The sequence below is a fragment of the Plecotus auritus genome (assembly GCF_963455305.1).
Source record: "Plecotus auritus genome assembly, chromosome: 8".
Taxonomy (NCBI): domain Eukaryota; kingdom Metazoa; phylum Chordata; class Mammalia; order Chiroptera; family Vespertilionidae; genus Plecotus; species Plecotus auritus.
In genome coordinates this window covers 130,613,099-130,640,556 of record NC_137782.1, presented here as the reverse complement: position 1 = coordinate 130,640,556, position 27,458 = coordinate 130,613,099, and the positions used below count along the sequence as shown (strand labels likewise).

The window sequence follows — 27,458 nt, the reverse complement described above, 5'->3', positions numbered from 1 at the left end:
GCAGAGGGTGTTTGGTCGCGGGCAATGCTTCCTCGGGGCTCTCTGGCCTTTCCTGAAGTGGTTTGTCTAATTGTGTTGCTAACGAGCGTGTTTAATTTGTAGCTTGCAGACGGTCTGTCGGGTTCGGCCCCCACTAACATGACATCTTCTCCATCCAGTCCTCATGTATGTATTATTTACCTATTTGTGGGTTCCTTGATTTCCCTGGGGGGCTGGGAATGGGGACGGGATGAGGAAGGGGGAGTGGAAGGGAGGAAAGGAAGTATTTCCTGAGCTCCCACAGAAAACAGTTATCTGCCCTGTGCTGTGATGGAGCAGGTGGGGAGAAAGCTAAAGGAATATTCACAGACACAGACATCCCTGAATTATCTCTCAGTGCATGCTGGGATTTTCCTTAATCCCATTTACTGCATGAGGACTGGGGGTGTGGTGTGGTTGGGGTTGCATGAACCAGTGGAAACAGGGAAGTCTCTAGATTAGACCCTGACTGCTGGGACACAGGACACAAGAAGCCTCTGTGGGCAGCAGCAGGTTGACTTTCTTTGCCCTCCCAGAGGCATGAAGGGTGTGTGTGACCCAGGAACCCTGGCTGTCCCCAGCAGCCTCTCCTGAGAGGTCTGTGGGTGCCCACGGTCTGCTCCTGCAGTTCCCAGCAGGACCACTTCTTTCCTACCTGCCATCTTGGTGGGTTGGGGATCCTTCCAGGAAGAGGACTTTGGTGTCTGGCCTTCCACATACACTCATGAAATCCCAAGCTGAGGGCCAAGGGGAGCCCCTGGGCTGCAGGGGGCGCAGAAGAGCTAGGACCGGCCAAAAGCTCAGGTCCATTCATGGTGCCAGGGCAGGCATTGCTGTAGTGGGTGTTTCAGGAGAAGGCAATCTCTATTTTATATTTTTTTCTCTGATTTATCCATTGTAGAGGCTATAGACAACACAAATAAGTGTCAGGCAGAAAGTTGAAGCCACTTGTATTCCTACCAGTTGGAGACAAGCACTGTTAAGGTTATAATGTGGCTATATTTTCAGTTATCTTTTATGCACATATATTTTTTAAACATTTTATTGATTTTTTACAGAGAGGAAGGGAGAGGGATAGAGAGTAGAAAACATCAATGAGAGAGAAACATCGATCAGCTGCCTCCTGCACACCCCCTACTGGGGATGTGCCCACAACCAAAGTATATGCACTTGACCAGAATCGAACCTGGGACCCTTGAGTCCGCAGGCTGACGCTCTATCCACTGACCCAAACTGGCTAGGGTGATGTATATATATATTTTTTTACAAAATGGAATCATATTATAATTTTTAATAATCTGCATTTTCTTTTACTTAAAATTATATTGTGAATGTTTTCCCATATCTTTACAGTCTTTTAAAATATGGCAGCATGTCATTTCATTATATGGACACCCATAAAGTTTTAACTATTGCCCTATCATTGGACATTTTTTTCTTAATTTCTACTATTATTTTATTTTATTTAGAGGGGTTATTTTTAATTTACTTTATATAGGTCCAGCCCATTTTTATTCCTATGTATTTTTTAGCCTTTGTTGCTAAGTGGAATACCCTTTTATTTAAAAAAAAAATATATATATTTTATTGATATTTTTACAGAGAGGAAGGGAGAGGGATAGAAAGCTAGAAACATTGATGAGAGAGAAACATCGATCAGCTGCCTCCTGCACACCCCCTACTGGGGATGTGCCCGCAACCAAGGTACATGCCCTTGACCAGAATCGAACCCGGGACCCTTCAGTCCGCAGGCCGACGCTCTATCCACTGAGCCAAACCGGTTTTGGCCCCCCCCTTTTTTTTTAATGACTTTGTCTAACTGGTTATTGCTGGAATATAGGAAAACAATATTTTTATTTGTTTACTTTGAAGTATAATCTTTATTAAGCTTCTTCATTAGTTCTGATAGTTGTTAATTGATTCTGTTGGGTTTTTCGGGTAGGTAAGATTGTTTTCTTCAAACAATAATAAATGCCACCTTTTTTCTAATTTATACTTTATTCCTTTTTCCAAAATAACATTTGATGCTAGTGAGCAAACATATTTAGTTACTGATTCTAATGAGAAGGCCTCTACCATTTTCCCATTAATTATGATAATGATTGGTAGTTTCAGATAGATATTCTTGATTTTGTCAAGTTATGCTCTTTATTATTAGTTTACTAATAGTTTAAAATCACCACTTTCTCACTGATAGGTACAGAAGTTTAATGTTACCCACTGCTATTTGGCATTTATCAAGTTGATCACTTTGCTTCCCATTGTTCTGTTGATGTGATGTATAATTGTCCTCATTCCTGGAGTAAACCCAAATCGGCCAGTTGGTCTTAGTATTATAGTTACTGCAACTCAAGTCCTCTTATCTAACTGATCAAGGAAGGTAGGTGATTGACTAATTGAAAAAGTTGATTCAATAGGACTCATTAAAAGTCATACATATGTACCATAAACATTTAATTTCTAACCGTATCCATGTATTTTCATTTGTCAATTACTTGACATGTGTCAAGGCCTCTTTGAATTTGGATTTGCTATTTGAGTATGGTCATTCTTCTGGTATAAACCACATCCAAAGTGCATTACCTGTGATTTTCCTTTAGGTTTATTGAAGTTTGATGAGATCTTAAGAATACCTGCAAAAAATTTGTGTTGGTCCTTTTAAAGTTTAAGATCCCCCCCCCACCTTTGAAAAATCCCACTTATCTTTAACTTTCATCATTAAAAAAACAGCATTAAATTAGGTTTCATAGATATATGCCCTTTCTTTTTAAATTCAAATTTTATATGTTTTTGTAATACTTACACATTGATCTAATTACCATATTAGTGCAACTGGCATAAACTGGTTTAAGAACAAGCACAGTTGATTCTTGGTCAACATACAGGTCCTCTGCTTTGAGCTGCAGTGGACATTCTAGATGAGCGGCAGGTTTTCAGCTGGCTCTGGACCACAGTCAGTAGATAGTTAGAGAATGGATAGTGTTTATTAATTTATTAAAAGGAAGTTTGTGACTAGAACTTCTAAAAGGTTTCACTGAGTTAGATTTGTTATTATTTAGGATTTTTATATCTCTATTAATAAGCCTTATGTTTAGTTTATTTTCCTAGGCTTTGATATCAGGGTTATAATAGTTTCATAAAATATTTTTTCTGGTAGACTCATTTTCTGTGCTCTTGAACAGTCTCTATGGCATTAAAATGGTTATTTCTTAAAGGGTTGAAAATACATTTGTGCCACTCTTTATGAATTTGAATTATGCAAGTGGGAAATTACATGATACAAATATTTTAATAGTCTTGCTTGTGTACAAAATATGTAATGATATAAATCAACCTAAATTTTAAAAAATGATTAACAGTTATGTAATTTAAAAGGTGGTGGCCAGCCCAGCCTGCGTGGCTCAGGAGTTGAGTGTTGACCTATGAACCAGGAGGTCACAGTTTGATTCCCAGTCAGGGCATATGCCCGGGTTGGGGGCATTATTCCTGGAGTAAACCCAAACTGGTCAGTTGGTCTTGGTATTATAGTTATTGCAACTGAAGTCTTCCTCTCTGAAATTAATAAAAATATATTTTAAAAAAAGGTGGTGACCAGGTGAATTGTGTTTGTGGTTTAGCTGGTAAATAGGATACCCATGATCTTTTCTGGAAAATGGTGTTATATTATGTGAATTCTGAATTATATCTTATATAATTGTATAAGATGCATTAGTAAGATAAGAAAAATAAACAATAAAAAAGGAAAAAAATAAAAAGTACACAGAAGAATCAAATCTGAGATTAATCACAAATTATATGAGTCAATCACAGGAATGCATAGCTTGTGTAATTGTGGAAGATACATCAACTCTGTACTCCTTTATAAAATTGGGCCCAGCACCTGTTGGGAAGGGGATTCTTTGATCACTTTCTACTTTTTAGTCAATTTAGTGGCTTAGAAGTTCCCAGATATTGCCTATTAATACATATGATAACAAGAGAAGAAGGACTTCAATATATGTTCTGTTTTTCCCCTCATTCCTAATTTTGTAGATTTGTGTTTTTATCTTTTTACTAGGCTTAATAGCATTTTATCTACTTTATAGTTGTTTTTTATACGAAGAACCAGCTGTTTGAAAATTCTATTAGGCTAATTTCTTTAATTTGTAGACTTAAGTCATTTTTAAGCTCTCTTCCTATGAAATTCCATATATATATATATATATATATATATATATATATATATATATGATATCTTGGGCTATCACTTTATATCTCTCTTGCTTCAACAATTGTTTTAAAAGGACAAATTTGTGCACATTTTCTACTATGAATTCTAGAGTTTTGCTTTTTCATACTTAAGTCCTTAATCCCTCTGAATTGATGTGTGTGTGTGTAAAGTGTGAAGTAGTGATTAGATTTTTATTTTTTCCCACATAGATAGATAACCAGTGAATTGATATAATTATAGAATGACCTGTCTGGTCTCATTGATCTATAAATGATAGCTGTGCCATGTATTAGGTTTCCATTTAAGTGTGAGTCTGTTTGTGGGCTCTCTAGTCTGTTCCACTGGTCTATTTGTCTTTCCTGGTACTAATATTCCACTCTTTTATTTATTATAGCTTTATAATAAACCTTGACATCTGGTAAAGGAAATATTGCACCTTGTTCATTTTCAGGAGTGTTATTGCTATTCTTGTCCTTTGCTTTTTTACCTCAATTTTGAAATCAGCTTGTCAACTTCTTTAAAAAAAATTGTTGTGATTTGTGAGTGAGTTACAGTGAATTTCTGAATAAATTTGTGGAGAGTTAACATTTTTATAATATTTTAACAATGAACATGATATACTTAATGTCTCTCAATTTATTTAGATCATCTTTAATTTCTGGTACTATTTTTGTTAGATTTAGTTCTAGCTAGTTTATTGTTATTTTTACTTGGGCTTTTTGAGGTACATTTTAAATTATTTTTTGGGCTTGTATATAAATGAAATTAATTCTCATATGCTGGTGTTATATTCAGAAACTTTATGGAACTCCCCTGTTAATTCTACTGATTTGAGGATTCTTCTGGGTTTTCTGTGTAGCAACTCATATAATTTGTGATTAATCACAGATTTGATTCTTCTGTGTACTTTTTATTTCTTTTTCTTTTTTATTGCTTAATTTTCTTGTCTTATTGTATTGGCTAGGACCTTCAGTTTAATATTCCAAGTACTGATAATAGAGAGTTTACTTATCTGTTCCTAATTTAAAAGTGCATATTTTTAAGTTTCACCAATGAGACATGATTACTAGTTAGCAAAGAATTTTTATCACGAATGATGTTAACTTTTATTAAATGTTCTTTTGTATCTGTTGATAGAGCAAATGGGGAATATGTAATATTTGAAAAGATTGAGAACTATCCAGAACGAATTAAAAGAAAAACAAACAACAGCCCTCAGATTTAGGAGGATGAGAGCATGATGGAGGCCAGAGATAGTGAAATCATACCTTCCAAGTGCTGATAGAAAATAGGTGTCAGTGAAGCTGGTATTTCTAAGCTAAGGGTGAAATAAAAATATTTTCAAACAATAATTTTAAATGGAGAAATTTTACAATGAGCTGACCCCAATTAAAGGAATGTCTGTAGGCTCTACTTCATGAAGAAAAAAGATGATACTAGGAAGAAGTCTGACCTATGAAAAGAAATAGTAACTGTGGGTTACTATTTATTAGAAAAAATGATTACTTAAAAGACAGTGCTTCAAAAATGTAGTTTATAAAGGTAGAACTAAAACATTGAACACAAGTTTGTAAATTGGTAGATGACTGGAGTTAAATTGGTAGATGATGCAGGTTATATTTCCTTCAGGACTGCAAACTGACTTCTTGTCTGTGGTATCCTCTTCAGACTTCCTATGAATATAAACGAGTCATTTGTTTTCTTCTGTTATTTTACTCAGTTCTTTAACAAACCGCTTGTCTTAATCCTCATACTGATCCCCTTGTTTTGAACCGCAATCTCTTCTTTCTGTCTATTCTTACCGAGGGAAGTCCTTGCTTGTCAAGTCCTGGGAGCTCAGATGGCTTATGCCCATTAGTGCATGGGCTCCCGCTAATCTCCAACTTGGATAAAAGGAAGGACTCAGCCAAAGGTTGCTATATTTTTGATTGGCCAGTTAGGACTTCAGTAGGGTGGAGACATAGGAAGGAAAGCAGGGTCAGAGGCTTTTCTCCTGGGCTAAAGAGTTTGTTTCCTGTTTGTTGTGGCCACCAGGTGTTGGCTAGCTAGGTCAGAGCCATGGTCCTTGCCTTTGAACTCCTATGTAGGAATCTTTTTTTTCTTTTTCTTCTTTTTTTATAGAGATATGGAAGGAGGGGAGAGATAGAGAGAGAGTGAGAAAGAGAGAGAGATCTTTGAGAGAGAGAGACACATCGATTGGTTGCCTCCTGCACGCATCCAAACCTGGACTGGGGATCGAACCTACAACCCAGGTACGTGCCCTTGATCCAGAATCAAACCCATGACCCTTCAGTGCTCGGGCGGACGCTCTAACCACTGAGAATACTGGCCAGGGCCTATGTAGGAATCTTTTAAATAAAGGACTCTCTCCCAACAGGTCCACAGTCTTGCCTCAGTGGATCTTGTGGCTTCAGACCTTAACCTGATGGGTCAGTTTTCTTAGGGCTGGATACGTATTTCTTAAGTCAAACAGAGGTTGTCAGTTTATGAGATTACAGTGAGAAATACTTCTGCTTAGGGGATGTGACCTTGGATAGTGCTCCAGCTGTGGTATCTCTATAGGCTTAGCAAGTGGGAAGCCCAATTGGGATTGGAAATGAGTGAGGAATCAGAATGAGGAGAGAGAATTCAGTGATTTGAAATTTGATGGCAGCTGACCAAGATGGGTGAATACATCTACCTTTAAAGGTGGGGACAGCTTTAGTCCCTAAGCGGGTGCCCCCTCTTCCCTGATGGTACCGATGTGAATGTCTCTCAACAGTGAACCCTTACTCCTCTTTCCCTCTGTTTTCAGGACTGACCAATCCCTTCTTTTCTTGAACATATTCTTTCTCTAGATGTATGAATACAATCTACTCACTTAGGGTTAAGGCTCAGTGTAGGAGCCACTCTTCCCCGTGAGGTGATTTTGCCTCTCCTTGCTTTGAGCCACGATGCATTGCTTTCATGGTCTAATTCCCTAAGGACAGACCTATTTCCCTTAATTCCAAGTTTCAGGGGGAATGCCTCAGTTCAGCTCCTGAGTACTGACAATAATTTATCCAAAGACTTTGAAGCAAAGGTTTTCTGAGCAAAGGAATCAATTACAGGGTGTGGCTCCTAAGTGAGGAAGCATTTCCAGAGACATCCAAGGCGGTTTGTCTTATGGTTGCACCTCTGAACTCAAGAGCTTGAAGCAGAATATTTGAACGTTAATAACGTCAGTGATTTTACCTGTACTTTGGTATATATCAGTTGGGCTAATTAGGAAGATACTTATCTTCTTAAAATGGGTTTCTTAAGGACATGTTTTTGGCAATATTAGTTTAGCAAGAATTACTATATGTGCTTGAAAGTAACAAAACTGTACTTCTTTAAAAATATCTCCGGTTCAGATGTGTTGCCAGTGTAGCCTGGCCTCCCCCCACTCCCATTAGTTCTGATTAGGGAGGGTTGATGCCTGTCACTGCGTGTGATCTGGACCTTCCTTTGTGAGTCATTCCTTCTCTCATTTTCTCAGAGCAAATACAAATCGCCCATCAAATGACAAGTGAAGGCACCGGGGAGGCAAGGGGAGGGAAATCAGAGCCGAAATCTGTTAGCTATTTGGAGTAATTGGTTATTTGCTGTGTTTGCTGGTTGGGAAGCAGAGCACATACTTTACGGTCTCTCCTGTTACGGGGGCTGGAGTCACCCGCCGATATTGGATCCTTGTTGCCGGAGCCCTTGGCTCATGGCGCCTTTCCCCTGCTTGGCATTCCTGTGGTCTCCTCGGGGGTGCACCCCCTCCTCCCTGGATGCACACTGCAGGGGGGACAGCCCGGGGTGAAACTTGTCTGGCAAACTCCAGGGCCTCATCAGGCAAGAGGAGGCCCCAGTCCCCTCCAACCATTGGTCCTTGCCTCCGTCTCCACTCTGCCATGCTCCCCTCTTCCTGAGAGGTCTTTCCCCTGGTCAATGCGGGACCTGTGTTCCCACTCAGAGGAAAAAGGTTCTTCCCTTCCCAGAGGGAAAGTCTCAGCTTTCCTTGGAAATCTACAGTACAAGAAGTTTTCTCTGAGGTCTAATTTAATGCCTTTTTTACCCCTATTGGTCCTGTCACCATTCTTTTTTACCCCTATTGGTCCTGTCCCACCCCTGCCCCCTATCTTGGGTCAGAACAGTGCTTGGAACTCGTTGCCTAGTGCAGGTTCTCCTGAGGATGCTCAATGAAGCTTACTCACCCACCCAGTGTCTTCCACACCTCTCTTACATTCACCGAGGCATGGGGAAACCATATTGAATTAACAGCAAGTTCAAAATACAAGTATTTAAAAAGTAATGTGATTTTTTTGTGTGTATGGAAACACACACAGTAACTAGGAAGTCGGTTGACTTTGGCACATAGTAGGTGCCCCCAAAATATTTTTAAAATTGAATTTAAGATAGTTAAGATTGGTGTCTATAGTTTGATGAATGCTTCTGCAGTTCTGGGAAGGCCTTCAAAAATAGTTTTTCTCTGAAGCAGATTGTTGGAACTCTTGTTAAATAAAATTGTCTACATAAGCAGAATGAAGGTAAGGTAAGCTTTGGCCCAGGCCCTATTGGAATCATCTCAGATTCTGAATTAGTGATGTCTCATTGCTTTCTTCCTAAGTTTGAAGACTCTGATGGAATTCTTTTCATTCAACCTACTGGATAGATTCCATTTTTCTGGACTTTCTGCATAGGGATATGTGGTCATGCTGTCCTCTGAGGACCAGGTCTTGGATCCATATGTCCACCTTAAGCTCCTGAGTTGGGAAAGGGACAGTGAGCTGGGATTTCTCACAAGCTTCCCCACCCCATTTGGGTCCCCCATCTGGAACAGGCCAATAGTCAAATTGACCCTTTTCTGCTCACCATCTGCTTGACTTTGCTAGATTTCAGGCACATTTATTCACTGGGCCTTTTGGAAGCAATTCAGCATTTTGGTTAAAGGTCTTCCCTTCCCTCCCACCTCTGCTGGTCCAGCTTGAAGTAAGAGTAAGCAGAGCAGTGATCCCCCTTTGACAGACATGGGGGCAGGACTGCAAAAGTGTCAACAAGAGGTTGAAAGCCCAGTGTTCCACTTGTGGAAATAATTAAGTGATTTTTGTTATGGGTGTGTGGAGTTCTGCTGAATCAACATGGTAGTTGGCTGTGGGCATATGTTTGTGTGGTTTGAGGGGGCCATGAGAAGCTTAGTATGCATGGGGTGAGGTAGGTTTGAAATTGGGGTATCTGCATATCTGGGAGTTTGTCTGATCTGCATGTAGAAATGAGTACTTGTATGTTACGTCTGTGTTTGTATTAGTGTGCACATGAACAAATAGGCTCAGTTTCTTAAGCCTTAGGACATTAATGAAAGAATTAGAGGAATCATCATGTCATTATGTCAGTTATGCAAATGTTAAGCTATGGGGCAGCAGTACTGGGGATCAAAGTGATGATATTGGCAATGTCACCAAGAGCATTTATCATGGTAAACTTTACTGGTCTCAGAATATCTTTACAGACATTAACTCAGGGCCTCACAATAACCCCAGTGTTGGGTTGTTATGTCATTACCATCTTGATGATAATGATCTGTGCTATGAGAGAAATTCCTTTCAACACAGTCTAGATGTCTATCTCTGGGTTGACATAGGCAACGAAGGCCTGCTTAAAATTTTTTTTAAAAAAGGACTTCTTTTTTAGAGGTGGGTGTATAGTTCAATGTAGTGACCCAAGGTTTAACATTATAACTTTGGTGATAAATACATTTGACCAAGAACTTTTCTCTTTGATTCAAGTGGTCATCACAAGTGCTATGACCCCTCTCCTACATTTTCCTCCCTTCTCAGAAAGGCAGGCTTAGATTATTGTTGTCAGTTTTGCTGCCCATATTCATAAAATGTGTTGGGCCCACTGAATGAAAACGGGAAATTAAACCTTTGGAATGTGCTGTGCTGATTTGGGTCTTCGGAGGGATTAGAGTGCCCATTAGACTGGATCAGGGTTGGAGAAGCATGTCTTTGTTACATGGCTCTGGTTGCTCAGGAACTGAATGTTGGTTATTAGTTGAAATTGGAGAGGCTGCCAGTCCGTGCCTTGATCAGACTTTTTTGCTTGGCCGACTGAACGATGAGGAGCCTTGAACCTTGAACATGGGAAAATAAAGTTTTAATGATCAGACTTCTTGCCAAAGCCTGAGATGACACTTCAACAATCAAGCCTTTTGCATTTGTTTCTTCCCCTTGCCATGGTCCAAGAGTGGATGCCTAGTTATTGCAAAATGAGGTCATGAACACACTTGGAATGAGAAAACATCTAACCCTTTTGGAGTTTTGGGTTATGGGATTACAGTAACATCAGAGGGTTGGTTGGCTTTGGCACACCTGGGTTAAGACCTGGAAGGGCTGTCCTCTTTCCATGGGGCTCATTGTTATGGCTAAGCTAACTTATTCTTGGACTTCCTGAGAAAGAGCAGGAAGAAGCAGGCTTGAGATAATTTCATTGGAAGGCAGATTAGTGAAATAAGCAGAAATATTGTTTCTTTTCTTTTTTTTTTTTTTTACATTTTTAAAATCCTCACCCAAGGATATTTTTCTGTTGTTTTTAGATAGAGTGGAAGGGAGGGAGGAGAGGGAGAAGGAGAGAGAGAGAGAGAGAAAGAGAGAGAGAGAGAGAGAGAGAGATAGAGAGAGAGAGAGAGAGAGAGAGAGAGAGATGTGAGAGAGGCACATTGATTGGTTGCCTCCTGCATGGGCCCCGACCGAATTGGGGAATAAACCTGCACCTGAGGTATGTGCCCTTGACCTGGAATTGAACCTTCGACCCTCCCAGTGCTTGGGCTGATGCTCTAACCACCTAGCAAAATCAGCCAGGGCAGGAATGGTATTTTTAAAAAATATATTTTTATTGATTTCAGAGAGGAAGGGAGAGGGAGAGAGAGATGGAAACATCAATGATGAGAGAGAATCATTGATCGGCTACCTCCTACATGTCCCCTACTGGAGATTGAGTCCCCAACCCCAGCATGTGCCCTTGATTGGAATCGAACCCAGGACCCTTCAATCTGCAGGTCAGTGCTCTATCAAATGAACCAAACCAGCTAGGGTAGAATGATATTTTCAAGTCACACCTGTGAGTGTGCTAAAACCTTATTTTTTTATAATTCAATTTAATATCTCTGTTGAGTTCACATTTTTCCCAATGGCAGAAAAGTCCTGGTATTCTTCAACAGTGAAGATTTTATCTTAGTCAGTTTTGGGCTTTTACTCCTTGTCCTCTCCTCGGGGGGCAGCTAAATTCTGTATTGGGCTTCCATTATGTCATGACTTCCACAGGGAAGGATTCCTGGTCACCAGCATGTGTCCTCTCTGGATCTATCTGATTTCCACTGATTTCTGAGCACATAGACCACACAGTCTTGTCATATTGGCCATAAGACCTTTTCAGGTTCCCTTGTTTTCTCTCTCTCTTACCTCACTTTCAAGCCCTTCTGGAGAGTATGGTACAGTTTGGCAGCTCTTTCATGAACTCTGGGATCCACAGGAAATGACAAAGGCAGCCATCTTCTGCCAAATGCTCCATGCCCTAATTCCTCTGGCAACTTCTTGGTGGCTGCTATTTACTAGATCCCCAAATTTATGGAGGAATATTTTCCATATATAGCTTTGGGCTAACCTAGAGGGGCAGGGTATGGGGGTGCCTTATCAGAAACCATCGCAAATCTCTAGTTCTTGCTTCTTTTCCCCTCGTCTATATTTTCATCTCTCCTGTTTCTGGTGGGAAAACTGGCTGGACCAAACATCCTTTTAAACCTATTATTTTAATGGCATGTCATCTGCTTTTGGAAATCTAAAAGCCAAGGATCACTCATTCTCCTGCTAATTAGGCATTCATATATCCACCAACTATTTACTGAACTTCAGATATGTGCCAGGCAGTGTTCTAAGTCCTGGGGACATAGTGTTAAAAAGATAAAAATCTCTGCCCTATGGGGAAGGAGACACAATAAACAAAAACCTAAGTAAAATATATGCAATGTCACATGATGTTGATTGGTGAGGAGAAAAAGCAAGGAAAGGGGAATAACCCTTGCTGGGAGGGAGTTGTGATTTAAAATATGGTGAGTAGGAGGGTAAAATAGATTACAATTAAGTCAAGACTTGGAGGAGGTGAAGAGGGCACTTATGGATCTATCAGGGGAATAGACTTCCTGCCATGGGAAGAGCATGCAGGTGCTGTAATTTTGAAGGACAAGGAAGGCCACTGTGGATGGAGCAGCGTGAGAAAGGAAGAAAGTGGGAGGACATGAGATCAGGGAGGAGTGAAAGTCTCACCATGATGGACTTGTTGTAACGGCTTTAACTTTATTCCGAGGGAGTTGGCAAATAATTGGAGGGATTTCTACAGAGAGGTGACATATTCCAATGTGTGTGGCTATTGTGTTGAGATAGATCTTGCAGCTAAGGTAAAAGCAAGGAGGCCAGTTAGAAGACGGATGCAGTAATCCAGATGATGGGGAACTAGGGGACAAGTGGTCTGATTCTGAATATGTACTGAAGATGACGTCAGGAGAATTTGCTGATGGATTGAATGTGGAGCATGAGGAACAGGAGTCCAAGGTGACTGCTTTGTTTTTGGCTTGAGCATCTGGAAGGAAGAAGTTGGCATCTGTTTACACGAGGAAGACTGTGGAAGGAGCAGGTGGGTGGGGAATGATCAGAAATTGGATTCTGGACATGGTGCATTTGAGAAATTTAGTGGATGTCCAGTGGGATACCTACTGTAGGATATATATGTGAAATAGGCAGCTGGAGTTCAGAGGTGTCATCCAGGCTGGAGAGAGCTCAACATGGGGTTCATCAATGTGTGTGTTATTTGAAGATGTAAGACCCGAGGAGAACCCCAAGGGAGTGAAAGTGGATGGGGAGGACTAGAGGTCTGATCAGGGAGGAGCACCGAGACACTCAGATGATCAGAGGGTGAGTGACAAGGAGGAATTAGCAAAGACTTTGAAGGCATGGCCAATGAGATGGGAGGATCACTGTGCTCTCCAAGGCAAGGGGTGGGGGGATGGATAATTCAAGGACAGAGGAGTGACTGCCTATATCAAATACAGCTACTAGATTGATTATGAGGCCCGAGCGATTGCCTGATGCTACTAAGCACAATGCTGGCTATTCCTTTAAGATATTCTTATGCTAAGAAAACTTCCTTTAATTCTTAATTCACTGAGAGTTTTTTCATTTAGGAATAACTGAAACATTTTATCACCCCTGCTTCTTTTTTGCATGTTATGAATTAGGGGTTGACAAACTTTTTCTTAAATGGACAGATAGTAAATATTTTAAGCTTGGGGAATAAAGTGTCTGTCACAGCTACTCAACTCTGCCTTGTAGCTGAAAAGCAGCCATAGGTAATATTTGAATTATAAAACCAGATGGCGGGCCAGTGGGCCACATTTGCCAGATTTCTGTTATAGATGATCAGGTGGGTTTTCTCTCCTTACTCAGTGATATTGAGGCACTCCTACATCCTGGAATAGTTCAACTTGACCATGTCAGAGTTACTGCAGTAATCTCTTCGTTAGTATTTTATTTAAGATCTTTACATCTTCATTCAGGAATAGGATCTCTCTCTCTCTCTCTCTCTCTCTCTCTCTCTCTCTCTCTCTCTCTCTCTCTCTCTCTCTCCCCCCACCCCCCCAAAAAAAATGAATGGGGAAACTTCACATTGTTTCTATGCTATGGAACAAAGAATGATTTATTAAGACTGATAGGATTTCCCCCCAAAGAAACCATCTTGGCTTGGTGTGTGTGTGTGTGTGTGTGTGTGTTTTTAAGTAGTTCTTTGAGATCTCTTTCACCTTCAGGGTTACTGATTTCTTCGTTTTCTATTACTTTTGAATCAATTTTGGCAATTTATATTTTTCTAGAAAATATCCACTTCATCTAGATTTTCCAAGGTTTTTTCATTGATTTAGATATGGTAAACCTCTTAATGTTTCTATTCTCCTCAAATTTCCTTTTATTTTGTCTTCCTGATTTCTAATGGTATACCCATTTTTTAATACTAGACTTGATAAATGCTTATTTTATTGATCTTTTAAAAGTTTTCTCTGGGGTTTAATTATTAATTGTAATATCCTTTTTCTTTCTACTATATTAATTTCTACTTGTCATTTTCAATTTTTGGTCTTCCTACTTTTCTCTTTCTACTTTCTTGAGTTATCAGATTATTTATTTTCATTCTTTCTGTATAAAAGCGAAAACATTTAAGACTGAATTTTCCTTTGAGTTCATACTTGGCTACCATTCATAAATTTGGGAACATAGTCCTCTCACTGTTGATATTTTCTATGTATCTGATTTTAGTTGTGGTTTTCTCTCTGACTTAGAAGGGTTTTAAGAGTATGCCTTTAAATTTATATAGTTTGGGATTTTTAATTTTTAAATTTCTCATTAGTTTCCAGTTTTATTGCATTATGGTTAGAGAGTGTGATTGATAATGGTTCATGTTTGGACTTTATTGAAATTTGCTTTGTGGCTTTTAATTTTTCTAAGAGCTCCAACGATGCTGGACAAGAAGGTATATTTTCTGTGTTTAGATTACATAATGTTTGTCTATTTAATTGATACTGTTCATGTTATCATTCATATTCTCCGTCTCCATATTCTTTTCAAAAATTTACTTGATTTTTCAAGACTGAGGAAAGTGCAGTAACTTTTCTGTAACTACTGTGTTAATGTCATTTCTTCGTACAAAACACACTGGTTGTTGCCTATTTATGCCTGACTCTGAGCCTGAGTCATCCACCCAAATCTTTAAGTATTAAGTATCTGGGCTGGAGAAGAAAATAAATACTGAGGAGGAATAAAAAAGCTAAATGAAATTCCATTCTAACCATTTCATATGTGTACATGTGTGTATTTAGGCGGGGGTTGTATATGTACATTTTAGCATATATATCCCTTGGGCATATCTGTATAAATATAGTGTTCCGGGTGTTGGTGATTGTTTGAGTTTGACATGTATGTCTGTCTATGTTTATATATCCATAGTATCTTTTTCTTTAAATTGAACTTAAAACATCAGGGCTAAGGTCTGTCTTGCCCTATGCCAGCTTTTTCAAGAGTTGTTACAAGTGAGAAAGCTCTGCTACCTTATGTCTTAACACATCTGACTTTCTTTTCCTCTCTTCTGGCTACAGAAGCTCCTCCTGGTGAGTTGTTCAAATAGTGGCTCCCTGCAGACCCATCCTCGCTCTGACACCCGCTCTCTGTGCTGTGTATCTGAGAACTGCATTCTGGCCACACAGAGGGTGTTAGGGCTATACTTTGAGGATGAGTCAGATGCTGAGAACCTCATTCCACCCTTTCCCCATAGTGCCCATTCAGGTTCCTGCAGCCTTTCTTCAGCTTGTGCTCACCCTTAATATGCCAGAACTCAAAGGACTGAGCATTGGTTTAAAGGGAGCCAATAACACTTCCAGACACTCGATGGTAGACATTCAGTTCGTTTTATAGAATCAGAGGGGGGTCCTGGGAGATCTCCTGACTCACCCCCTCATATGGAGGAGGAAAGTAAGTCCCAGATGGGCTATCCTTACACCTTGTCCTTGGCCCTTCCCACTGAACCAGTGAGCTTTAATGGTACTCACAGGCACAGACCATGTACCCGGCCCCTGGAGATTTTGTGGGGAGGCCTGGGGAAGCGTGACCATCCCACCTTCAGGAAGTTTGCTGACTCATTGAGTGACAACACACACACATATAGACAGGACGCAGCTGGAGGTATGTTCTAGACACAAGAGCTAAACGGTCGTGTAGGCACAGCATGTGCAGGAGACCTGTGTGTACCATATATAACAGGCTTGTTTACCTTTCCCTACAAGTGTGAGTACCTGGAGGAAGGACAGGGCAGAGATTGGGTTGTCACAACCTTCCTTTCTTCTCACCAAATTTCTCTCATGTAGCATAATGTTTTTTGAATAATGGGCAAATAATATTTGTTGATTTTCAAGGATTCGACCTTGATTTGACCTTGGGGAGGCTGAGTTCTGGTATTTGATGCTTTTTTTTTTTTTGCTGGGGTGGGGGTGGGTGCAGGATAGCTCTTTGGGGGTCTGAGTTATCCTGGGTCTACTGCATTATATTTATAAATAAGACATTATTGACATTTTCCCCAAAGAGTTACCCTATGTAACCGTCACATTTTAGCCTCAGGTGATTTATGCCCTCTTCCCAGAAAGGAAAAGGGAGACCTGAAAGCTTAACAGATCCACACAATGAATGGGGGACAGGGCCCAGGCTAGAGCTTCTGCCTCTTAATGCACCAACCAGGTATTTAAACCTTTTTTTTTCAGTCTGTGCAGTCTTGGCCCCTGGAGAGTCAGGAAGTTCCAGCTCTCTGCTCCCCTAAACTCACCCCAACAGGGGTGCTTTGAAGTCCAGGCCAACCTGTAGGTCTTGCTAGTTGTTCAGTCCAGAAGGCAAGTTCTGTTTCTGAAATGATGGGTGTCTTTCTACCTGCTCAGGAGGAGGAGTTCATCGATTGGTGGAGCAAATTCTATGCCTCGATTGGGGAGAGGGAAAAGTGTGGCTCCTACTTGGAGAAGGACTTTGACACTCTAAAGGTGAGGCCTCTCTAATGTTCTCTTCTGTCTGTTAGCCCTGGGCACATGTGATGGGCACGGGAGACACAACCAAAAGAGAATATATGTATATTTATGTTTGTCTCCTCATTTGGTACCTGAAGGCTGAAGAATCCGGATGAACTAATTGAGGTAAGAAAGGTCACCTACAGATTTAGAGCAAGAAGTCAACGTGGGCTGGGATAACCCAGAAAGCATTTTTGGAAGAATGCTAGAAAGTACTGAAGTATTTATGGGTGAAACGATGCCTGAGATTTAAGATGCTCAAAAAAATAATAGTAAGGGGAAAGATGGATGGTATGGGTGGCCCTCTGATAGATTTTCAAAGTATTAAAAATTATTGAAATTGCAAAGTGTTGAAAATTGTTAAAGCTTAGAGATGGGTACTTAAGGATTTGTTATACTATTCTGTAGCTATTGAAGATATTTGAACTTTTTTATGATAAAATTGTGTGTCAAAGGAAAAAGGAAAGTCAGCTTAAGACTGTTGCTGTGATTACCCTACACCTACAATTGGGACAGAAATTACCCAGTAAATATAAAAATATGGTAAACTCTCTTTCTGTGGAAAGAAGAAAAGAAGCCCACCCAAACAAACAAACAAACAGCCAAGGATGAGTCAGAGAAATTCTGCTATTTTGAGGAAATTCCACAAATACAATTACATTTTAAAAAAATAGGCTACTTTTGAAAAAGATAACCAGAGGTGATTCAAACTCACATCCCAAAGGAGTTGTGTAGTGTCCTGGAGAGGGTTGCCAGATACAGTTCAGAATAACCAGTTACACTTGAATTTCAGGTAAACGTAAGCATGCTTTGAATGTTTCATGATACATTCTTATCTAGAATTATTTTTTATTTATTTGAAATACAAATTGAACTGGGTGTCCTATATTTCCACTTGATATATCTGGTTGCCGTATTTATAGAAGGACTGCAAAGGTTGTCAGAAACAAGGGAGAGGCCCACGGAGCACCCTAAAGGGTCTTGATGACTGGGATTTGAGGCTAGTTGGCAGGGTGGGTGGCTGGGGCGTCCAGGTAACTGCTGGTTGAAAGCCTTTGGTGTGTACTCTGGAGGGCGATTTCATTAGGTGTCAAGAATTGTCTGATATGTTACAGGGGTCCTCAAACTTTTTAAACAGGGGGCCAGTTCACTGTCCCTCAGACTGTTGGAGGGCCAGACTATAGTTTAAAAAAAAAAACTATGAACAAATTCCTATATGCACTGTGGGCCCGGAACAAGTCGGCTGCTAAGCAGGACAGGCAGCGGCACCCGGCGGGCCGGATAAATGTCCTCGGCGGGCCGCGTGTGGCCCGCAGGTTGCAGTTTGAGGACCCCTGTGAGGCTTATGGGCGAATTGTGTCTGGAGACCTGGATGCACAGAGATGAGGCTTCAGGCAGCAAGCTCTTCATTGACTTGGTAGTTGGGTATGTGAGGTTGGGCAAAGAGACAGAATCATTTGCGTACCAGGAAAAAGGTTCGACACATTAGGTCTGGCGTGTTTTCACTGTAGCCTTGTCAAGAAATGAGAAAAACCAAGAGAACTCCTGCCAGGGTGGCCCATTATGTTGCCCCCCCTTGCTGCTCCCTCAGATGCCGGATGCTGAATTGGCACCAGGCCTCCAGCTTGACCTCTCTGAAATCTCTGACAGTATCCAAGAGAAAATGGGCTCTCTGAAACTATGCACTCAACATGTTACTGGGGGGTGGGGGAGGGAGGGGGAACAGATGTGAAAGAACACTGGTCCTTTAAGGATAAGTAAATAGAAGAAAACCACCACCACCAACATGAGACTGAAAAATAGCCTGCAGCAATATGGAGAGAATGGAGTACACAGTGAGTAAAGAGAAAAATATATTTTGGTAATCATTAGCATGGGGGGAAAACAACAACTCATAGTCTCAATAGCAAAAGATAGAGAACAAAAGATACAGCAAGAAAGCATAAAAAAAAATTCCAGTAATCATAGGAAAACACAATAGAAAAAGAATAAAATATATTAATTTTCCTAATAAATAAAAAGAAATTAAACATAACTATTAAGTGATAAGGATTCTTAGAATATACCAGAAGTCAAAGACATTACTATCTTTCAAAGACATGTCTAAAGCAGTAAAACTTAGAATGGTGAAAAGTAAATATTTTGGCAAACAAAATAAGATCAGTGCAAACAAAAGAGAAAGGGATAGAATTTAAAGTGAAAAGCAAAGGAAACAAAATGGAGTATTTTATATAAATAAATCATGTACATCTGAATGAAAGAAACCCCCAAATATGTTTGCATAGAACAAGAAATCTTAGAAATACTTAAAGCAAAAATGATAGGAATATATAAGCTAAATTAAAGTTGCAGAGGGGATTTTAAGTACCTCTCCCATAGATAGATGAAGCAGGAAATAAATAAGGAAATAAAAGATGTGAATAACAAAGTAAATGTTTTTAAGCTACATTAAAAGTAGCTTTATAATAGAGAATAAAAATAATTAAAAAATAGAGAATACATTTTTTCCTAATGCTCAGAGAACACTTAGAAAATTTGATCATATATTAGTTTAGTAATATGTTACCAAAAGCAGAAATCATACAAGACAGATTAAAATGTAATAAGATGAGAAATTAATAACAAAAGTTTAAACAAAAAAGACCAACCACTTGGAAATTTAAAAAGTATTTTATTGGAACTTCCAGTATGAACATGGCTGCATACGTCAGCATTTTCCCCCTTTCCTTCTGGAAATCATTCAAACCCACAAACTCCATTTTCAGTAAAAGTTGGAAACAAATAAAATTTGCAGACTCCAAAATACATGCAAGGGTTGTCCAAAGGCAACTGAGATTGGGTAGAAGCCACTCGGCAGTAAATTAAGAGAAGATGCATGGAAATGATGAAAGGTCATAGTGGTAGCAGATCTCAGGAAACCCTGACTCCCTAATAAAAGAATGCTGATAACTATTTAAGGCAGATTATAAGTACATGGGGGCTTATTATCTCTCCTCTTTACTGTTGTGTGTGCTTGGAAATTTCATAACAAATAGTTAAAAAATATAGTTCCTGAAATTGAGGTTTAACCATAAAATATAAAAGTTATATCCTTTGTTCACCACAATGGATATGGGAACTTGGAAGACAGGCTCAGGCTGGTTACAAAAGCCTCTTAGAGCCTATTTGGTTCACAGAATCTGAGAAGGTAGAGCGACACAAGAATCACACAGATGGGTTGTATTTGCAGGAAGCTGTCTGAATCTGTGGTGGAACAAAAGAAATAATTCCTATAGGAAAATCCAACACATTTAGTGACAAGTAATAATAAAAGAAGTAACACGGCATTAATTTTAAAATGCTATGAAAAAAGGAGGAGAAAATTTAAATCATAACTTAACAAAAAGAAGAAGATATGTACCCACCAGAAAAAGTTTGCCAAGGAGCAGACAAGATGACATATTTTGCTATAAACTCCTTAGAAATGGGAAGTCAGAATACAAAGCAGAAATGAAAGAACTCAAGGGATCGAGATAAGAAGAGATGAAATATGAGCTGATAGGATTCAGGAAAGGAAGAGAAGAAAACACGAAATTGGAAGAAGCCCAAGGCATTAATGTCCACCTTGGAAACATGATAAGGGGCATAGAGGACAGAAATTGTGAAAGTAAGCACAAGGAAATGCAAATAAAGAAAGAGTTATAAAAAAGAAAGAAAAAATGACATATACTAGTAGACGTCAGGGAAAGGAGATCCAACATTTGAATAATTGGAGCTTCAGAGGAAGACAAACAAAAAAATGAAATAAAACAAACACTTAACAGTTTAGTAACACTTCACTGAGATAAAAGAATACTTGACTATACATATTAGAAAGTCCACTTTGTGTAAGGAAAAATTGACCCAGATTGATCAATCCTGAAACAAATCCTAGTATATGTTATTGGACTTTAGAGATAAAGAATGTTTTGGTGTAGTCATGCACATTTTCTTTCAAAAATATTGTCATTTAAAATAAGAAATAAATAAAGGTGGCTTTAATTTATCCACAACAACATTTAATACCCAAGGATAATAAAGCACCATCCATTGATCATCGAGGAAAGAAAGGGTGACTGAGGATGTGTATTCAGCCCTGTTGCCTTTTAGCACAAAGGCTATGAACACAAAGGCATGCATATTCAGGAACAGGTAATATGATTCCCATGAGCTCATCCTGAAGAACTTCTGGGGAATGAACTTTAATCAACTAGGAGATAACTGGGAAAACGACAACAAAAGGACTAGTTGTGATCACATTTTACCCTAGACCTAAAATCAAAATAAATGGAAGGGTTAGGGTAATAGGAAGGAATATTAATATATATACTGAAAATGTAGAAATGATAAAACTGACAAAAATTAGATGGAGAAGAAAAAAAGGTGATGTGATACAAAGTAAGACAATGATTCCCATATTATAGAACAAATAGTGTTGACAGATATTATTTAAAATTGGCAAATTATAAACAAACAGTACAGGAGTAAATATTAAGGAAGAAAATATTGCTTTATATTGGGTGATGGAGAGAACAGGAGATGCAACTTAATTAATTTATTATTGTTGTAGTAGGTAATTTATAAATATTGTCTCTAAAGACAAAGATGAATAAGAGTATTATTACTGTATATAAATTTATAATAATAGTAGAGGCCTGGTGCACGAAATTTGTGCACTGGGGGGGGGGGGGGGTTCCTGTCCTCTCGCAGTTCAGGACCCCTTGCTCCTTATTGCCTGCCTGCTCACTGCTCCTTACTGCTCGGCTCTCTGCTCCTTCCTTAGCGCTGCCACCACTGCTGCACTCGCCAGCCATGAGTCCAGCTTCTGGCTGAGCGACGCTCTCCCTGTGGGAGTGCAGTGACCACCAGGGGGCAGCTCCTGCATTGAGCGTCTGCCCCCTAGTGGTCAGTGCGCATCATAGTGACAGGTTGTTCTGGTTGTTCTGCCATAATGGTTGCTCAGGCTTTTATTACATAAATGAGAATATAAATCCAAGTCATCCTAGATAGAAGAATCACACACACGCACACTAACACACATACACACACCCCAGACGATGTAGGCAAAGATTAAACAAAAATCAATGAATCTGTCCTAGCTGGTTTGGCTCAGTGGATAGAGCATTGGCCTGAGGACTGAAGGGTCCAGGGTTCAATTTTGGTCAAGGGCATATACCTCGGTTGTAGACTCCTCCCTGGCCCCTGCCCTGGTTGGGGTGCGTTCAGGAGGCAACCAATCGATGTTCTTCTCTCACATCAATATTTCTCTCTGTCTTTCCTTCTCTCTTCCACTCTCTCTAAAAATCAATGGAAAAATATTCTTGGGTGAGGATTAAAAAATAATCGCTGAATCTAGAAAACTATAAATATATAACTATATAAATATAAGTGTAAAAGCAGACTAAACTTATCATATGCCATATCAATCACTTATTAATAACAATTGAAATCAGATCTCAGAACAAAACCTAACTCTAAAATAAAAACATTCATTAAGGCTGAAAACAAAAAAATGGGGAAAATGTGTGCCTGGCAAATGCAAACAAAAAGAAAGCAGAAGTCACAATCTTCAATCTTCACATTAGATGAAAGTGCATTCAAGTCCCCAAAGTAAATGAGGCAAAGAATGGCACCTAATAACGTTAAATGGGTCAATCCTAAGAGATGATAGTTTTGAGAGTATCTATGTGCTAAATAATATATCAATATTTACACAATTTCTGTTGTGAAGATACAAGAAGAAATGGAAACACCCTGGTAGGTAGGGGGAGATTTAATTCTATTCTCTCAGTTCATGTCAGGTTAAGGGGACAAAAATGTGAGAGGATATAAAAAACCACCATAATTATTAACTTGATTAAACCCTGCAGCCTGAAAGTAGAGACTGCACAGTTATAAAAATTGACCATGTAATAGGCCACGAAGAAAACCTTAATAAATTCCAAAAAGTGCCAATGCCACTGATAATGTTTTTTTTATCATACCATAAAATTGAACTTACTAACAAGATCAAAAGCCCCCAAAGGCACTTCTGTCTAGAAAAAAATTTTAAAGTCCCCCCCCCCCACTTTTTTAGCAATTTTTGGTGAAAAAGAAAATATGAACCAAAATTTCAGAATATCTGGGAAATGATAAAATGCTTCGCATTAGCATTTACTGGTTATACCTAAAGCAGTGTTCAGAGGAAGTTTGCAACCTTAAAAACTTATGTAAACTAAAAAGAAAGAATGAAAACTAATGAAGCATCTGGCTCTTGGATTAAATAATAAAGTAAAACTAGGATTACGGAATGCCAAGAAAATGAAAACATTATACAGCAAAAACAAATGGGGCAGTGCCAAGGCAGTAAGAAGCAGAGACGATTTCAGAGCAGTGAGTATTTTTCTTATCAGAATAGAGGGAGCAAAGTAAACAAAGCTTGAAGTGATAAAGTTAGATTTTAAAAAAAACCTTAAAACAATGGAAAGAAGAAAATAATAAAATCAGAAATAAGGAACTAGAATAGAGAAAATGGTAGGATTGAAGAATCAAAAGACTGGTCCTTTGATTGAAATGAATCAACTGTGTAAATGGAGCAAGAAAATATTCAAAATGATGCATATCAAATGTTAGCCAAACAATGAGTTGTTATATTTTGGGAATCAGAATATAAGACAATAATAATATTTTCTTTATATTTACTTGTATTTTATAATTTGTAATAATGAACCTATGTCACTTGCATAATTGCTTTCTTAGAAGAGCTAGAACTTGAGCTAGTCCTAAATGAGAAATAATATTTAACATTATGAGAAAGGAACTTACCTGAAGTATCTTGTCAGTTTCAGATATAACCAACTTAGCATGTTTGCTACGTTGTTGAATATCACTATTTATTAGGTATATTTTATGTTCTAAAACAGAAAACCACTGCTTTGTTTAAATCTAAGCAATTCCAAAATACTGTCCTAACAAATAAAAGTCATTGGCTGTTTGGGAGGAATGAAATAAATAAATTGAGTTCACAAATTTAAAGTGGTGCTCAAAAGGCCCACTTGGCCCGGTATTTGATCCCATTGCCATTTGGACATCAGGACAATGAGCACTATGGCTTGACTTGCTGACCTGTGAATTTTCCTAAGTTCTGTCTTGATCTTCAAACATAATGTCAGTTAGCTTTTCATGCATTTGTTTGACTATAATCTTATTCTCTTGAAAAAATGCACCACCTGTGTATGAGATGACTCTCAGATACCTAGAATACTGCATTAACCAGAAAACCCTGTTCCCCAGTGGCACTAAATGAATGTCTTCTTCTTACTCCCTTTTCTGCACCACCCCCCTTTTAATCTCCACTATTTGCATCTTTGTTATCTCTGCCTTTGTACTTCTTTCCCTCTCCTGCCTCTCTTCCTCCTTGACCCTATCTCTTATCTCCACCTCTCCCACCTTCTCTCCTCTTTGCCTATGTTCCTTTAATTTGCTTGTGGTGTTTCCCTCTCATTTTCTTCTCTCTTCTCTCCTTTCCTTCACTTGAACACTGTCATGTTTCCTCTGCCTTTGCTATCCCTCTTCTTTCTCTCTTTTCCTGTCCCATTCTCTTGTCCCGCATGTGGCAGGTCTATGACACACAACTGGAGAATGTGGAGGCCTTTGAGGGCCTGTCTGACTTTTGTAACACCTTCAAGCTCTACCGGGGCAAGACTCAGGAGGAAATGGAGGACCCATCTGTCATTGGGGAATTTAAGGTAAGGCCTTGAGGACATGTTTGTAGCCAGGGAGACCTAACACTGGAGGGGCAGCAGTCAGTGAAGGGGACAGTACTGTAGTAATATCCATACTACTGTAGTGCTAATGTTGGTGACCATGTGGGTGATGGAGATGGTGACAGTGATGGTGGTGCTGCTGATGCGGAATCTGATGGTGGTGATGGGAAGGCATTGGGCTTGGTTGATCTCAGTGATGATGACTCTGGTAGAGATGAAAGTCATGATCATAATGGGGATTGTGTTGGTGACAATGATGATAAAAATAAAAGCTGACTCCTCCTTCTTTTTAGGGCCTTTTCAAAATTTATCCCCTCCCAGAAGACCCATCTGTCCCCATACCCCCAAGACAGTTCCACCAGCTGGCTGCCCAGGGACCCCAGGAGTGTCTGGTCCGCATCTATATTATCCAGGCATTTGGCCTGCAGCCCAAGGACCCCAATGGGAAGGTAACATTTCTAGAGCTCTCACCTGCACTCGGAGGTACAGAGGGCTACAAAATCTGGATACACCTCTGCCCTAGGAAGTTCACAGCAACCGTGGGAGTCCAGACAAATATACAAAAACTGAGATGTGGCTGGCTGGAGTTCTATCAAGGGCCAAGTGCCCTAGGAGTTCAGAAAAGACCTAAGTCAGTACAAGACATTGGAATAATGAGGAAGGCTTCCTGAAAGAATAGGATTCTTAAGGATTGATGGAGTTTTGATAGGCTGGGAGGGAGGAGAAAATAGTATTTTAGGAGGCATCAATAACCTCTGCAGAAGTTCTCCAGAAGACTTTTTAGAGTACATTTGCACAAGGATAAGGCATAAGGAGAGGCAACCTTGAAGGTGTAGGCTGGGACTTGTCTTGGTAGACTTTCGATGGTGGGGGAGAGAAGATAAGTGGTGCAGGACCAGCAGTTCTGCTGTGCCATGATGGACCCTGGGGCTAAAAGAAAAATCAGTAATACTGATCCTGTATTTATTTAAACTTTTGATATTTTGTTGATCATGGACTGTTGGCATTGATTTTAATTTTTTAAGTATTTCATTAAAATATTGCTTATCTTGATGACTGAGTTTTTTTGGCCCTCCTTTCAATTTTATGCCTGAGGCAAGTACCTCATCACCTCTCTCTAGTCCTGGCCCTGAGTGAAAGAGGGGAACTTGAAGGAGGGCAGGAGTCTGGAGTTATGGAGAGGTGGTAGGGGAGAGGCAGAGTTAAGTTGGAAAGAGAGAGAAAGAGGGAAGAGGAGAGGCAGGCGTGGGGGCGATTGGAGTTCAGATGTATGAGGCTAGGGTCCTCTCCTGACCCCTTAGATGTAGGCCTAGCATGTGTCCTTGAAGTTGTGGGTAAAGGCCTAGTGTCCTACCCTTGGAGCTCAGGTTTTCAAGGTGAGAAGTCATGGCTGCTGGAGCCATCCAGCACTAGGCACTACCAGGGGCCTCAAAGATGTGGTTTTGACCAATGACCAGCTCATGTGTTTCAAGACTTCTTGATGCCAAGAATGACTGTGAGCACTCTCCGGCCCCTGCTCCTGGCAGCTAGTGGAGGGAATTCTGTTGCTCATAGGAAGCATTCAGGGAAGGCCACTGGGGCTGGGTTTGGCTGACAAAGTCTGGCCATTTCTCTCCTTTTCCATCTGCTGAAGCAGAGGTCACAGAGAGGACCCCAGCTTGGCCCAATCACCTATGTCATACAAACTGGTATGCTTCTGAGGATATCGGCCTGACCCACACCCACCCTCTGCCAATGGGGAAGTGGGTTCGGGTATGGAGGACTCAGGTACCCCATGTCCACTGCTGGACTGTGGCTAGAATCCTACCTCAGGGCCAAGTGGTATGGCATGCAGGTCCCTGGTCTGGCAGGATGACAGGATGATAACTCCTTGATGGCTGGCCACCTAGTCCCATCAGGAGGCAGAGGGCTGAAGAGGCCTCAAAGATATGCTGGGGAAGTGATTTCACTAAAATCTTTCTGTCTCCTCCTTCAGTGTGATCCTTACGTCAAGATTTCCATAGGGAAGAAATCGGTGAGTGACCAGGATAACTACATCCCCTGTACTCTGGAGCCTGTGTTTGGGAAGTAAGTTGGGGGCAGCCTGGGTCTTGGGGTGGAGGTGCCAGTCTGGATAACCCACAGCCCTTTGGGGGAGACGTGGCTGCCTTTGGGAAGTCCCTGATTCCTGGAGCAGAGCTGTATTCCCTAAGTCTTGGCTGTCTAGGGGGGTAACCTCAGCTAGTTCCTCATTGTGCACTAAAGGCTTGAGTCCTGGCAGAAACTCCTAGTTAAAGCCATAAACAATTACCTCAAAGATCAGAAATCTAAATAAAAATCCAAAGCATGCATTTGCTAGTTAGTCTCTCTCTCTCTTTTTTTTTAGATTAACTTTTCTATTGGACTAATTTTAGATTTATAGAAAAGTTACAAAGATAGTACAATTTCTGTATACCCTTCACTCATTTTCCCCCACTATTGACATCTTACCAAACCATGGTATATTTGTCAAAACTAGTTAATTGATACTGGTGCATTACTACTTACTAAACTCTAGACTTTATTAGGATTTGACAGTTTCCCCCTAATCCAGGATTCCTCATTGCCTTTAGTGATTACCCTCTTGGCTGCACCTTTGTAGTGGTTAGATAGAGGAAGGGTGTGAACTCAAGAGAGTAAGGTGCTTCTTAAAACCTAAGGAAAGGAAAGATCAGTCCCATTGCATGGGAGCAGCTCCCAGACATCCTGATGTGCTTGCTCTTTGGATGTGAGCTTATTTAGGCCTAAGAAAGGAGAGTCACAGAGGGCGGTCGGCAGCTATTTCTCTAGCCCTTGTAGGAGATGGCGGGGTGTTCAGATA

At 40.0% G+C, this 27,458-nt stretch overlaps 1 protein-coding gene across 7 annotated transcripts in view; it reads left to right on the top strand.

The window, feature by feature from the left end:
* DYSF (dysferlin) overlaps positions 1-27,458 on the top strand; it is a 208,304-nt gene that overhangs the window by 160,338 nt on the left and 20,508 nt on the right. For 4 of the 7 annotated variants that reach the window (XR_013961376.1, XM_080683296.1, XM_080683295.1 and 1 more), the window contains 4 exons: positions 16,734-16,832; positions 24,473-24,601; positions 24,913-25,068; positions 26,595-26,686. Coding sequence is in view for 6 of the 7 variants with exons in the window: in XM_080683296.1 (XP_080539422.1) it covers positions 16,734-16,832; positions 24,473-24,601; positions 24,913-25,068; positions 26,595-26,686 (476 nt within the window). In the remaining variant the exon portion in view is untranslated. Of the gene's footprint in view, positions 1-102; positions 166-16,733; positions 16,833-24,472; positions 24,602-24,912; positions 25,069-26,594; positions 26,687-27,458 lie in introns of all 7 variants that reach the window. The other 3 variants (XM_080683294.1, XM_080683292.1, XM_080683291.1) reach the window with 1 other exon arrangement.